The sequence below is a fragment of the Symphodus melops genome, assembly GCF_947650265.1.
Source record: "Symphodus melops genome assembly, chromosome: 11".
Taxonomy (NCBI): Eukaryota; Metazoa; Chordata; class Actinopteri; order Labriformes; family Labridae; genus Symphodus; species Symphodus melops.
The window spans coordinates 14,301,960-14,317,102 of record NC_136701.1 but is presented as its reverse complement, the minus strand read 5'-3'; the positions used below and the strand labels follow the sequence as shown (position 1 = coordinate 14,317,102).

At 40.9% G+C, this 15,143-nt stretch overlaps 1 protein-coding gene across 12 annotated transcripts in view; it reads right to left on the bottom strand.

Moving 5' to 3' along the window:
* Window positions 1-41: 41 nt before the first annotated feature.
* The window catches only part of ehbp1l1b (EH domain binding protein 1-like 1b), a 27,983-nt gene continuing 12,881 nt past the window's right edge, over window positions 42-15,143 (bottom strand). For 5 of the 12 annotated variants that reach the window (XM_079355025.1, XM_079355032.1, XM_079355033.1 and 2 more), the window contains 16 exons: window positions 12,871-13,377; window positions 12,481-12,579; window positions 10,149-11,300; window positions 7,670-8,500; window positions 6,795-6,954; window positions 6,553-6,701; window positions 6,168-6,216; window positions 5,500-5,824; window positions 4,401-4,471; window positions 4,249-4,291; window positions 4,046-4,098; window positions 3,582-3,702; window positions 2,370-2,469; window positions 2,215-2,288; window positions 1,625-1,739; window positions 42-1,420 (listed from right to left, as the gene is read on the bottom strand). In XM_079355025.1, the coding sequence (XP_079211151.1) occupies window positions 1,333-1,420; window positions 1,625-1,739; window positions 2,215-2,288; window positions 2,370-2,469; window positions 3,582-3,702; window positions 4,046-4,098; window positions 4,249-4,291; window positions 4,401-4,471; window positions 5,500-5,824; window positions 6,168-6,216; window positions 6,553-6,701; window positions 6,795-6,954; window positions 7,670-8,500; window positions 10,149-11,300; window positions 12,481-12,579; window positions 12,871-13,377 (3,937 nt within the window). In that variant the 3' untranslated portion in view covers window positions 42-1,332. Of the gene's footprint in view, window positions 1,421-1,624; window positions 1,740-2,214; window positions 2,289-2,369; window positions 2,470-3,581; window positions 3,703-4,045; window positions 4,099-4,248; window positions 4,292-4,400; window positions 4,472-5,499; window positions 5,825-6,167; window positions 6,217-6,552; window positions 6,702-6,794; window positions 6,955-7,669; window positions 8,501-10,148; window positions 11,301-12,480; window positions 12,580-12,870; window positions 13,378-13,538; window positions 13,806-14,296; window positions 15,138-15,143 lie in introns of those variants that run through there. The other 7 variants (XM_079355035.1, XM_079355029.1, XM_079355030.1 and 4 more) reach the window with 7 other exon arrangements.

Here is a 15,143-nt window from a genome sequence, read left to right as displayed (position 1 = left end):
GTTCATGTCATGCATGAAGTTTAAAATACATAAATCCAAAGTTGTAAGCAACCAACCAAATGTTTATTTTTTTCAACATATTTATCAATACATTTCTTCATCAGTCACAGCATCATAAATAAAGAGAACGTCAGGCATACAGTGTGTGATGAGTTTACAGTAGTGACATGAGGCAGAGTACCACTTTAACGGTTCCTCAAAAACATGCATCCAGAAGTCAAAGGACAAAGAAAAGGGAATATTTCTGAGCAGACTAGAATATCACAGCAATGCACATGATGGCTTATTCAAGGCACTTTAAATGCTACATGCTGGAGATCACCTTGAGCATCTTCTGTGCTCAAAGAACAGTAAAAAATCTTAATATGAATATGAACACTCTCTACACCTAACATTAAAAAAACAGATCAAACAATCAGGTACATTATTGCAATAAGAATACTTTCAGGATTTCTCAAATGCTTAAAAACATAAATCTGCATCGAGGATTTTGAGTCCAGCTCTTGACTTTTTGAAAGTGATCTACAACTTATAGATCTCCAGGGGCTCTGGTAGTGCAGTGGGTGGCTGGTGCGCACACCACATGTAAGGAGGTATTAATCCTCTAAGAGGACGGCCCAGGTATGAATCACACCTGTGGTTCATTTCCTGCATGTCGTTTCCTACTCTCTCGCTCCCCATTTTTCGACTCGGTCCACTGTCCTGTCTCTCTAATGAAGGCACAAATAGCCCCCCTCAAAAAGACATATTTTAACTTATACATATCTGCATGTTCAACAAAACATCTGACACTTCTGGGCTGTGAATATCTGAAACAGTACTGTTGAGAAATATAAGGAAACCCAACTATTTTGGATTAAAGTTTGCAACACGGCACAATTTGTTGTTGTTGCCAAATCTTTTCTTGTCACAACCAAGGGAACCTTATATATATATATATATATGAAGGGAAAAGCCAGTGATTCTATTCTGAAGTAAAGTCATAAAGAAATAGACACACCAAAACACATATCACTACATGTGCCATAGAACAATCTGGCACATCATTCAAATAAATAAAACCATGTGAACAGAACCAAAATAATACTTTAACATTAAGACAGACTGAAACCAATAAAAACACTTTTAAAGAAGACATGTTTTGTAGCCTTCATATTGTCACCTGGTTTCCTCATAATAGGTATAAACAGTTCTCCATGAAGGTAAAGGCAAAAGGAATTGAGGAAAAACTGAATTCCGGTTTTTATAATATGTGCAAAAAATCGAGGAGATAAAACAAACACGTTTCTTTGCTTCAGGCGCCCTGTAAGGAAGCCGTTTGTGTCTCTTTTCTCACTGAAGGACACACTTTTCTTTGTTACTGTATTTTCTCCTCCTCATCTCCAGACCCCGTTCCAGACGCTCATCCTCCTCCAAAGCCCTGCAAAAAAACATTTGACATATTTAATGATTCTGAAGTTTAAGATTACAGGCATGAGCCCAAATATGTACATTATTCGTTCATATTTAAAGTATAAATATGAACGAAATAGACATAAAAGATATATGTGTTATTTTTTGAGGGATTTGTTATCTCCCTGTTCCTTGTTCTAACACACAAATGCATACACACACACACACTCACCCTCTCTCCTTGGCATCTATGTCTCTGATGATCTCGTCTCGTTGGTTGACCAGAGACACGAGCTCCTGGAGGAGCAGCTGCTCCCTCTGCTGCTGAGTGGACGACTTCTGCCAGTCTACATGACATACAAACAATGTAATTTAAAATAACAGCTCATAAAACCATCTACTGTCAGAGGAAGACGATTTATCAAAATGCTATTACCATTTATTGTTTATTTTTGTATCAAAAGTCCTCAATCATCTTACTGTTTATATTTATACTATCTTATTACCATTAAATCTATTACTGTCATTGCAAAGAAAGGTTGTAACAAAAATGGATTTAGTTCTACTGTAATTGATTTGATCTGGTAGCTGTTGTACATTGTAGTTTTGTGGACAATCCTTTTCTTCAAAAACTTCTTATTTTACCATGATGCTTTTTCTTTCGATTTAACTATCCAACACACATTGAAATGAACTTTAACCAGCTACAACATTCGAATGACATGTCAAAAGATAATTGTACTTTGTGACTTTGCTAAATATACTTAATTATAAACTAATTATTTGATCTGAATCGTTTGTGGACCACTGTTTGTTACCAACCTTCTATCGCCATCATGACCCGAAGCTCTCTGTTCAGAAGCTCAAATCTCCTCTCCAGATCCTGCTCCTCCTGCCTGTAGCGATGGTGAGTCATTCATGTTAATTAAACTGTTTGAGGACCTACATGTGAAACCAGTTTGTGTTAGAGGTCTTACAGAAGTTCCAGGTTGTCCTGTCTGCGAATCAGAGCGTTCTTCTTGTTCACCAGAGTGAACCACTCCTGGATCAATCGCTCCTCTTCATCACGGTCACTGCCTGTAGAGATAGAGGGGGAAAAAACACTGCTGGGTAAATATCAGGTGTCCAAAGTACAAGGGAACTTGACTTCACACAATAAGACTCATTAGACATTATCAGTGTCGCAATTCTGGTTCAGTGTCATGCTGAGACATAACTGCTGGACACTTGCAAAGGCTCTGCATATATTCTAAAAGATATTACCATTATCTGTGTCGTGTCACTTTGACCCATCTAGAACAATCTGTGACGTCTAGGAGCTTAGAGTGAACAACAAGTTCTCCCAAACGTCCTTGTAGATATCAGGAAGACCCGCTGCGACTTTCCAAGCTGTCCTTGGTCTCTAGACAAAGCTGAACCATATCAGGTCTGACTGACATCAGGAACAGTGAATTAACAGTATGAAAGCATCACAGTAATGTGAAGGCTGAAACTTCTTTCTTTATGCATTACATTAACGCCCACTGGACTTAACCTTTATTTCCTCTCATGCACCCTCTGTAGATTTTATGTTTTTTTTATTATTCTTTATATTTGACATTTTTTAAATTCTATTGTATATATTGATAATGGCTCTCGTTTTTAATTTTATTTAAGCACAGCCTTGTTTTTTCTTTTGCACCAATACATCAAGATAAATTCTTTGTATATGCAAATGTACTTGGCATTAAAAAAAAGATTCTGATTTTGACATCTAATTTAGTAATTACAGAAATTCCACCAGAGATGGAATTCTTAGGTAACAAATCTAAGACATCTGGAAACCTTGATATTAAATTATGGGTTCCTAAAAAGTTGAGAAAATTTGTTTGCATGTTGAACGGCGATGAGCAGAAAATACAATTTATGTATTCATGTATTAAAAGTTGAATAAACGTTCCAAACATTAGTTTAAGTGCAAAATAGCAGTCTGCCAAAGACATGTTCAGACGGCTTCAGAGATAGTTGCAGGCAGCCGGCATATTGTTATCAGGTCAGGTAGGAGGATGAAATGGATTTAAGATTCAGGACTAGTGCAGGTATTTAAAACTCAAATTTCCAAACTGCTGAGGAAATAAAAATGTTTCTATTACCTTTCCCTGCATTCAGCTATCATCCTTCGTTGACATCTATTTTTACACGTGACTCACCTGTTTCCATCAGGCTCCGCAGTCGTCTCTCCACCACAGCGGCTCTGCTGTCAATGTGCTTCTGCTCCGTCTCTAAAGCTGCCAGCTCGCTCAGCACATATTGACTGGTGTCCTGCAGACACTGACCACAAGCCCGATTTCACACACGCACACACACACAAACCATCCCACGTGAACATACCCGACAAAATAGATCAAAACAAAAAAGGGAGTTGGGGAGACAAGTAGAAGCAGAAGGTCAAAGATTAGAGTGTGGCTAAAAGGAGGAGAAATACAAGCTGTGAAAGCAGTGAGTTGAGCAATCTGGGATAAATCATTCATCATGACATGAACAACTTTTGCAAACATATGATTCAATTGTTGCAGCAATCAAACATTTGAAAGATGTTTATTTTATTTCATTAGATAGACCGAAGATTGTGAAAAGAAATGCTGAACAGAAAAGCGAGGGACATGAAACTGACCATTGGTTCCTCCTCTTGTTTGGGAGGCCGTGTGTCTGCTGCAACCTGCAACTCTGCTCACACACACACACACACACACACACACACACACACACACACACCAAAATGTGAACAACGACAAAAAAAGACAAGACCATGGAAATGTACATCAGTATTTAAAATCGTGAGTATGATCTTTGAAGGCTAAGGCTTCAGACAACCACCTGTTTTGCTGTCTGTTGCAGAGTGTGTCATTTTATCTTCATCCTGGACATGAGAGATATGACAGTATTCAATACATTAACTACAAATAACACATAAAGATGTCAAAAAATGTTAAAAGGTTATTATAGTCAGTGAAAACAAAGGCTGCTACCTGAGCAAGGTCAAATTTAACTGCTTTGTTAATCGACCTCGGCGGGGGGACTGGGCTTATCGACTCATCCACTGGAAAAAGATAAAAGCAACAGTAAGAAGTTTGAACCTCCTAAAGCTCATCATGCCACATCATTTCAAACAATGATCAAATAGCTAATAACAAGCACATTTGGTTGGTCCACTGAAGTATATGGCTATATTTTTTCATTCACTGGTTAGCATTATCTTTAAACCAGAGTGGACGCTAATAGACTGAACAGACAGAATCTGTCATGGTAAAAAAAAGGAATCAAACTTGTATGACATGTTCATTTAGGATTGGACATATAACTAAGATTGTAATTAACAAAAAATAGTTTTCAGAGGTTTCAACCAAGAAAAAGTCATTTATGGCTGAGCCAGTCCATTAAGTGAAAAATACAAGACTTAATCATTTCACAATAATCAGTAGATTCAACAGAATTATATTCAAAAGAATTCATCCTGAGTTTTTGGCATCCTAGGGAACCTTAAAAAACAGCGAGATCTTAACTTGGGTGTTCTAAACTTGATTTAATGATTTCCGTTGTCCTCTTGTCTGGTCTCCGAAGCTTTAACTGTCCGACTTCACATTCTTACGTCCCCTGGAGACACAGAAATGTTCCCACACAGCACCAGCAATAGCTGACACCACACAGCACTGTGTCCGCCTGTCCTTCTGTCCCATTTTAAAGAACACTGAATTTCAGGACAAGTTTGAAGGAATTTCCTCAAAATTGGTACAAATAATATTTTTGACTGAATGTAGACCTGGTCAAAGTTAAAAAGTATCTCTGATCTCACAAAACCTGGTTGGCCTTAACTGATCTGAACTCATTTTTAAAGTGATACTTCACCCATTTACATGAAGCTGTGTATCATTAGAAACATGGTAGTAGTGTTGAATGTTCATGAATCCAACCTTCATTTTGCCCTGAGACGAGAAAAATATGTTTTTCTTTGCTTGAAAGTTTTCTTCATGTGATGCAAAAAGCGTCATATTGCATCACATGAAGAAAACTTCCAGGCAAAGAAAAACCTATTTTTCATTGCAATGATGGCGTAATTGAAGCTGTTACCTTTACCAAGTCGTTTGGTCCTTGGTGGAGGGACGACCAGAGTGCTGCTTCCTCCCTCCTCTAGACTGAGTCCTTCGTTCAGCCTGGACATGCAGAAAGCGGCCGCGTCCACCGTAGTAGGACCAGGACCAGAGAGGGCGAGGCCATAGCTCGACTGGCTGCTGTTGTGCTCTATCTGCAGCACACTCAGCTCCTGGTTGGTAAAGTGTGAGCGGATCTGGCTGAGGTAGGTCATGACAATGAGCCTGTCAGGGACTGACAGAAGAACCATGTCCGACGGCTCTAACAGACGAGAGATACCCAGGGCCTCGAAACCATCGAACGCCTGAAGTAGAGAAAGATATCATCAGCATAGAAAAACACTGTCGGTGAGTTTAACTAACTGGACAGCACATAGATCATCAAGTTATAAACAGCCATGAACACTTTCAAAGTTTAAAGCACAGTTTTATTATTATGAAGACATAAATGGTTGGTTAAAGTAAACAAACATTCCTCTCTCTACAGAATAATAATAAAAAAAAGAGCTTCCAAATAGAAATAGTTTTTCAGCATTTATATCATAAAACTGTGAGCTTTTAATAAAATATAAACACTTCTGATGACGTATATACATACAGTACATACAAGCTGAAAAAGGCGGGAGTAAACATTTTTTCTGTCCTTACCTTCTTGTTGTTGAGCTTGATGTCATGAGAGGACAACTGGTCAAAATCTCTAATAGGAAAAAAGAATTGAAATACATGATGTAATATAGAAATAAGTGTAGCCTGCAACGTAACAGTTTGAAACAATCATTTTCAGTGTTTATCAGTCTGCTGATTCAGTTTATTATCAAAAGCCAAACATGAGGGAACTCGCAAAAAACTTCCCTAATACACAAACTGAAAAGATCATCTAAACAAGACTCTGCTGACCAAGTAGATTAAATCAACAACCATAACAGAAGATGTTGCCTGAGGGGTTTCTGGGAAATCAGTTTGTTTTGAGCAAAATTGTGATATTCTCAACATCACACAGCAGCAAATGCATTAATGCATATAAGCAGCTTACATTTTATCTGGATGAAAATGATGCAGGATGGCACAGAAAGCGAGTCCATTTCTCCAGGATGTGCTGAAGTTTGTGACCTTTACCCCCTGGTAACCATTAGTGATGTTCTTACACCAGTGGAGCAGCGACTGGCTGGAGTTCACCAGACCCTACCAGAAAGGAGTTAATGTTAGATTTCTGATTCTGTGATGAAACAAAAACATTCCAGAAAGTACAAACACTTTGTTATTGTGTTTATTCACCTCAGCTACGTCCTCCTTTCTACTGGCCTCCTCTCTGACTGTCGGTACTGGATCAGATGTTTCTTCTTCTTGTAAAGTAGGAAGTCGAGATGCCTTCATATCTTCAAGCTGAGATGATGTTTTTATCCCAACAGAGGGGTCAGCTGGTTGGTATTTCACCCTGAGAGGAGACATCACAATAACAATTGTTGATTAGCAGCAAAACGTTACAGGTTTAGGGACAAAGGTTTTTTTGATACAGCGTGCCATCAGCAACACACGTGATTTGCAGATGCGAGCAAGAGACATGCAAGCTTGCCGACACAGCACAAAGCAACACTGACTCGATGTTTAACATGAAACATATAGCATGGATGGATGTAGCCACTCAGGTCTATGCTGCTGGTAAATGTGTAACCAACTTAGAAGAACAACTTGGTCCTACAAGGCAGAAGTTGAAACTACAGAACAATTTACCAACATTGACTGAAGTGACATAAAGCAAACGTTTTCTGAGCTGTTTGGAGTCTATCAAGAGAGTCAAAACAAGTGAGTGGTTTTAAGGATGTTGGTTTTTTGCAACAGTAAACCATCACAGTCCAGCTTAAATTACAGGGGAAAAATTCCAGAGCTAAAGGAATTCAAACTAATGACTGTGGTGACTTTTCCATGAGCATTTTTTTCTTCTTTTCTAAAGTGTCTTTTAAGTCAACATTTTTGTTCGGCCAATATTTTGGTTTATGACCAATTTCTTCCAATCCTAAAATCTATCCCATCTACACTTTATGTCTCAAATAGTATTATGCTAACATGCTAACAGGCTAAAGTAGGACACTTATTTTAATCTTATTTAGAATTTATTCAGCAGCACAGATTGGCAGCCGAAGCTGACTTACACATCCTCTTCTCCTCCATTTTGCCCCGACTCATTGTCGAGTGGCTCATTTGCCTCAGTGAGCGATATGTCCTGCAAGGTATCACAGCAGGGAATTATTGTGCTCTCATCGTGATCGGTAAGCCCTGTGGCGTCACAGTCAATGTCGCGGGCGTCAGGGATGAGGAGCTTCATACTGCGATGGCTGCAGTCAGGTGATGTGTCAACTGTCATTAAATGAATTTTTTCTAATAGGAGCCTCTCTTCCTCTTGGAGCTGTTGGTCTCTGTTGACGTGGGTGAGATCCAGGACATGTGTCAGTGTGTGACTGTCACTCTTTGGTGTGTCTGGGCTAAACCTGGAAGAGCTCACACTTTTTTCTTCCTTCAGTTCATGGCTCTTGAGCAAACCTGCAGCAATTTCCGCCATTGTTGTGTCACTGGTTATCTTTGTGACGTCTAAGTCAGTCTGTTTGGTATTTGAGTGTACACTGGCTGTGTTTGTGCTCAAAGGTAGAGGCCAAGGCACCACAGATGATTCAACAAGTTCTCTTTCATCATCAGTTTCTGCCTCTAGGCTGTGGCCAGTCTTTGTGACAACATCCTCTCTAAAAATTGGATGTTTCTGTCCTTCACTAAACTGCGAAGACTGTTTGACCATCAATGTTTGCCTGATTATATTCTCTTGTTTGGACTCTAATGGTGGTTTGTGATGAGGGCGGTCAGCAAGATTTCTTGGAGAGAGTTCAGCAGGTACATTTGGCTGAGTGGCAGCGGGGCCCTGGAGTAACGTTTGTCCACTGGTAGGGAGTGTGGAGGGCTCCTTGGTGACAGTGAATGATGGTTGGCCAGCGCTGAAGACAGAAAAGGAGAATTTAGCGCTGAACCTAAAGGCTGACTTTCTTTTACAAAACTGGCAAGCTCAACGACGATATTCTTATCGTGCTCCATTCCCCTCCAGCAACAAACCACTACTCATCTCATGCAGCCAGATCTCCAATCATGTTCAGTCAATTCCAAGAATATCAGGCACTCATAGTCAAAGAATGATGAACTCTCGACAACTTATCCTATCCTAAATCGGCTAATCTCACGGCTGTCTCAAGCCTGCCAGAGGGCTTTGACATCCACATTGTTTGGGCAAGATTTTCCCATGACTTCCACAAGCAGGACAGAGGTCTGGCTAGTGGGAATAAAATAAACACATGCTCGAGAGATTAAAAAAAAACATGTAAATCATCCTCAGCGAAACATTGATTTTAACACATGCTCAAGCCTCCACTGAACTATATTAGCCTCGGACTATACAGATTGATTAATCCACTCAACAGACAGAAAAATTCAGAAGTTGCAGATACAAATCTCATAGGACACATGACCGTGACACTGGATAGAGTCATGGGGAAAATTGAAATTTCCCCAACACAGATACCTTTAATAAGCTGCTCTTCATCATGCTTTAAAAAACTGTTCATAATCCTTAAACGTTAGGGGTTTGTTGCAGTTGATATCAATCAACTTGGGGAAAATTGATTGATATTGATTGAAAGAAACGAAAGGAAAGAAACAAATGTGAAGTCAAAGAGACATCATGGTTCATCTTTGAGTTCAACGGGATATTTTCGCAAAACTAAAAATAAGTCCCTCGAAGCATTTAAGATATAGTGATTCACAAGAAGGGGATGGGAACAACAACAGCCAGAAAAGTGAAGTGAAGTGATTTTCCAGGACATTATGGCTACAAACTTCGAGTTTTGGCTTTCGGATTTCCGAGAGATCACAACTATCCCTACATCCAAGGTAAGATCAGGCACCAAAACAAAAGCTGAAAATACAAACAAACAGTAAAAAAAAGATTTTTCTCAAGAAAGATCTCAATTGTTTAAGCGGGTGTCCTGTTTACTATGATTTCTATGCAGGTTGTTACGCAGGGTTGTACAGTATTTGCAATAAACAATGGAGATAATGACACCTGCTGAGTGAATCGGGCATACTGAAACTCAAATCATCTGTATACTGCACGTGTCTGTGTGTTTACACTTGACTGAGTTATGACTCCAATAAGAAGGAGCAATATATCTGATGCACAGTATTTTAAGGTAGCCTAACTGCCTCCATGTGCTGTGTGTCACTATTGCTAGAGGCAACATGGCAACATACTGTCTAAAGAGGAAATTGCAGTTTTCTTTACCAACAACTGTCATGATGTTGCTTGGGAGAACTACGACTCACATGCCAACACACAACTTTGTATTAGTAAATACCTGCAGGCAAGAGGCAAACCCTCAGTAAATGAGAGGTGGTGGTTGTGTGGGGTACATTTCTATTCATACCCTGCACGTCAAAACTTTGATTACTGGAAAAGGCAAAAACCAAAAAATGCACAAGCCCCTCCCTCTGACTCACAAAAGGTACCAAGCAGACCTTCCTAATGAGACCAATTCTTTACCCAGTTAGTCACCTCCCTGATGCTTTTTACCTCTCTGACCACCTTTTACTCACCCTGTCTCCCCCTCCATGTACAGCTCAGCCAGCCAGATGGAGCCGAGATCCTCATGTCCTCTCTCATACTCCACCTCATCCTCCTCCTCCTCTCTCATCCACACTGGGATGGCACCGGAGTTCAAAAACGTGCCTTTCCTAACTGATCTCAGAGCTGTGTCATTCGGTGGTTTCTCATCAGCAACAAGAGGGTCATCATCAGGTTTGCCTAATACCACTTTGTTTTTTGTATTAGGGTGTTCTGTTTTAACTGATTTGGGACCCGACTTCTCTTCATCACCCTGTTGCCTCTCATCATCTGCAATATCATCTAGTTCTGCTTCCCTCAGAGGAGGCCAAGCTTCTGATTGATTAGCGACCTCTGAAATGATCTCTGGATTCAATTGTTGTTTCTCTCCTTTTCTTTCCTCTTTTCCTGGCCTCACCAGGTCCTCCCTTTCCTTTTTCTTCTCCTCCCTTTCAACTTCTCTGGTCCTCTCCTCATTTTCTTTCCTCTTGATTTGCTGCTTCCTTTCCTTCTCCTCCTTTTTCTTCCTCTCGTTTTCTTCTCTCTCTGTTTCCAACCGCTTTCTCTCCTCTTCCCTTTCCCTCTCCACCATTTTTTTCTTCTCCTTCCTCTGCAGCTCTTGTCTCTGTTGCTCCAGCATCCTTCTCTCCGTCTCCCTTTCTTTCTCCAACCTCTCTCTCTCCATCCTCAGCAGCTCTTCTCTCTCCTTTTCAAACCTCAGTCTCTCCTGTTTTTCTTTTTCCACCCTCTCGTTCTCTTTCCTCTCTGCCTCTTCTCTCTTTTCCCTCTCTTCTTCCTCCCTCTTCATGTTTTCAATCCTTTCTTTCTCTAATCTCTCCCTCTCTTCTTCCTGCTCAGAGGCCGCCAGTCTCAGACTTGCAACCAGACTTAGACCGCCCAACTGCACACACTCTAGTTTCTGAGAGAAACCCGCCTGCTTGCTAATTGTCTCTGTTTCTGCTGTGTCAGAGAAGGCGGTGGGTGGGGAAATGTCAACTGAAGACAGCGGATCATCTGGCTCGGAGGAAAAAAGCATCTTTTCCTCTTCTTCATGTAAGCACAGCTGATCTTCATCGCTTATAAGGAGGGATGGTTGGTCTGCAGTGGATCCAGCCGTCTGCAGGATGGAGGTCACTGTCTCAAAGCTGAAGGCACAGACACGAGGGATAGAAACTCTGAGACAGATCTATGCATGACCTCAGCTGGCTCTGCACAAAGTGTCAGCATGCTTGATTAAGCGGTTCCTTTTTTTTTTTTCCCGTCAGACTTTGTTTTGGTGCTGGTCCAAAGTCAACAGAGGTTGCACAGAAAAGAACCACCCTGTTTTTTTTCTCTTCCTTGTTTAAAAAACAATGAAGCCAACTGGAATGGAGCATCACCTCTGGCATCATGAGAAAACTTACCGGTGCCATGCAGGGGAGAGCTAACATAGTTGGCCAATAACTATGAAGGAGACAAATTCCTTCTGACAGATATGTGTGTGATTAAAACCAAAGGACCAAAACAATGGTTGATCGATTGTGATTGCACAGGTAAATGGTGGTTTTATCATTTTCAATCTACAGTGCAGGAATTAAAAAGAATTTAGTTTCGGCACTGTACTCCAAGTTTTCCACAGCAATATGCTTCATGCACATTTTGTATGTATGGAAAATGTAGCAAGCAAAACACACAATGTTTTTTGTCTTGTTTTCTATCAATATGCATTGCTATATATTATTTCCTGCAAAGTCAGACGCTGAGGTTACATCCCTCAGTTGTCTCACTGTAACCAAAGAATAAAATGTTGTAACCATCTGTGCTTCCCCAGCCATGGGGAACGATAGCATCGATGCACGGAGCAGCCCTCGGGCAGGACATACCGTACTATTAGCTCAAGTTTGTCAAGCTTTTTTCGTCCCTGCTGATTGGTGCCTCAGTTCCCAACGGCAACACGTTTGTGTGTACGTGTGTGCGCTTGTCGGCTCTGTTAGTGATTATGTTGCTGTGCTTGGCTTGTATGTGTTTATCTGAGATCAGCACAGAATTGTCCATTATTGTGAGAACCAGTCAGTCACCAATCACAGCCAAACAGGCCGAAAATCATCCGATTTTGATCGATCAGTGAACCTCCAGTAAAATCTAATTCAAATTGAAAAAAAGAAAAGGTTTATAAAATGTTTTCAGTAATCTATCGGTCATTGATTTTAATTTAAATATAAGAATGCTGGTGCTGTCATTCATTTTTTTTATAACTATTTAGTCAAGCTTTCATTTATAGAAAAACATGTTTGTCGAATGCCTCACACATCCAATCATTTTCTGGACAGGCAGGCAGACACTCACCCTCTGTATAACACCCCAACCATTGCTGACATGAAGCCAGCAGGCGCCTCTGTCTGCATCTCTGCAACACACACATCTGCTTCTGTGTGCGCACACACACTAACACAGACAGATACAGACCCCAAAAAACAGACATGTTACTCTTATATGAAGAGAAAATAAAACTCTTGAATTGAACAACTTCCTTTTTCAGTAGCAGTGGTAAAGCAAAGCCAGAGGTTTAGATGAAGAGCATCAGATGGATGTTAATTGTAACTATTGAGTAGGCACTGGTTAGGCTGCAGCAAAAAAGAGGGTGTGTTAGTCGGTTAAATATGCAGGTGTGTCTGTGTTTGTGTCTGTATGTGGAGAAAATCCTGCCATGCTGCAGACGAACCGTCACTGACTCACCCCCCTGTTACACCACCCTCCTCCTTCTTCTCCTCCTTTTCTTCACTGCTCTCCCTACTTTCCATCCCTCCCGTCTCTGATGTTGTCTCCTCCATCGCCGCCCACAACTGCTTCTCTGATTCACACCCAGGCTCTTGTTTGTTGACCAAACTCTCCTGACCACCAGCCACGACATCGGCGTGTTTCTTGGCATCTCCTCCCTCCTGTTGCGGTTTTCCTGTCTGCTGTGGGACTCGTTCCGGCTGCAGCCCTGGTTCTGGTTTTGACGGAAGAAGGGGATCCAGTGCCAAATCTTTGTGCTCTCCTTCTGGTTTTGGGAAAACTTCAATTGAGGTTGCTGGTTCCTGTTTGAGTCCTTCTGGCTCTTTGGATTCTTCTTTAGCTGATGGTGCATGAGGTTGAACAGAAGGTGGGACTATTTGATGTGTTTCTGTGCCTTCTATTGTTATTGGACTTATTTCCTGTCTTTCGGGGATGTCCTCATCAGTAGCATCCTCTCTGGATGAGCTACAAGAAATGGAAAACATATTAATGATATTGCCTTTTTACATTTTTATGTCTCTATTACTAAAATGACAACAAAAACACGTTACAGTGAGCAGGTGGAGACAAAGAAAAAATCAAGATAAAGCAGATAAGCAAACAGACACACGTCCCCTGATTCTTACCCCCTGCACAAAGGTTTTGCACCCTCCTTTGCAAGAGATCTTTCTGGGCTATCTTTTCCATTTCTCACTTCCAGTACTTTCCAAAGAGGAACCTCTGCATCAGACAGCCTCTGTGGAGGTGGCACCAAAGTACCAACCCCTAATGAGACTGATTTGTCCTGAGCAGAGGGCCGATCAATGAGGCTACCAGGTGGTGTACATGTGGTAGGTACTTTCTTATCAGTTTTTGTTAATGATCCTTCCTTTAAGAGAGAGGCCTGGCCCAGACTGGAATAAGGGGAGAGAAAGAGCATAAGGAAACAGGGAAGAAAAAAGGGGGCAGGTGGAAAAAAAAAGCAGAAATAGAAGAGGAAGTGGAAGGAAAGCTATAATCAATGACATATGCAGAGGGATAGGTAAAAAGGCCTAATTCCAAGTAACAAAATACCATATGATGATACAACAACCAAAATCCCAGAAATAAAGTGGGAGGAAATTTGTCATAATTCACAAAGGGGAATGCATCATTATTTTTATTGCAAATAAATAATTACAATAGTTTTTTTTTTTTTTTTACTATAATCATCCAAATTTCATTCAGGTTAAAATGTGTGGTCTCTAAAATCAGTAGAAAGGAAAGACATTTTTAGACAGATTGATTGATTGATTGATTGATTGGATTTTCAGAAAGACCAAGCAGGTGGCAGATATTTCAGTTTGGAAAACAGAAAGAAACCCACAGTGTCATTTGTTCTTTTTGTTTCAGTGCTGTAACTCACCGCTCAATGGAGGCAGAGTTCAGTTTGTTATCTGACTGAGGAGCCTTCTTTCTCTCTTGTGATAGGCTGAGAGTTTGTGAGGGCAGCTGTTGGGGTGTAACACTGGTTTTAGCCGGAGGAGGGAGGTGCGAAGTGGGAAATGGAGTTTGTAGAGCTGAGGTAGGAGGAGGTGCATCAACCAGTGTTCTCATCTTCTGCTTGTCTTCATCCGACTTGTTGGCCTCCATTTTTATTTCAGTGTCTTCCTTTTCGTGCAGAAGCTTCTTCTTCTGTTCCTCTTCTCTCCTTTTCCTGTCTTCCTCCTCCTTCTCCCTCTTCTCCTTATCTTCCCTCTTTCTCTTCTCCTCAATCTGTTTTTTCTCCTCCTCTTGCAGCCGCCTCTTCTTTTCTTCTTCCTCCTTTTGCTTTCTCTCCTCTTCTTTCTGCTCCTTTGAGAGTCTCTCTTTCCTCATCCTCTCCACCTCTTCACACCTTTTCTTCTCCTCTATTTCTCTCCTCTCAATCCTTTCTCTCTCCTCTTTTAAGAGCCTCTCCTTCTCTTTCTCCTCCTTCAATCTTTTCTCTTCTCTCTCCTTCTCCTCTTTAAGTACTCTCTGCTTTTCTTCCTCTTCCTTCTGTCTTCTCTCTGCTTCCTTGACTCTTTTCTGTTCAGCCTCTTCCTCCCTCCTCTTTTGCTCCCTTTCTCCTTCAATTTTCTTTCTTTCCTCCTCTTTCCTCGCCTTCTCCTCAATCATCTTCCTCTCCTTTTCTGCCTCCATTTTCTTTATTTCTTCCTCTCTCATCCTCTCTTCCTCCTCTTTCCTCTTCCTCATCTCCATCTCTGCCTCCATTTTCTTTCTGTCCTCCT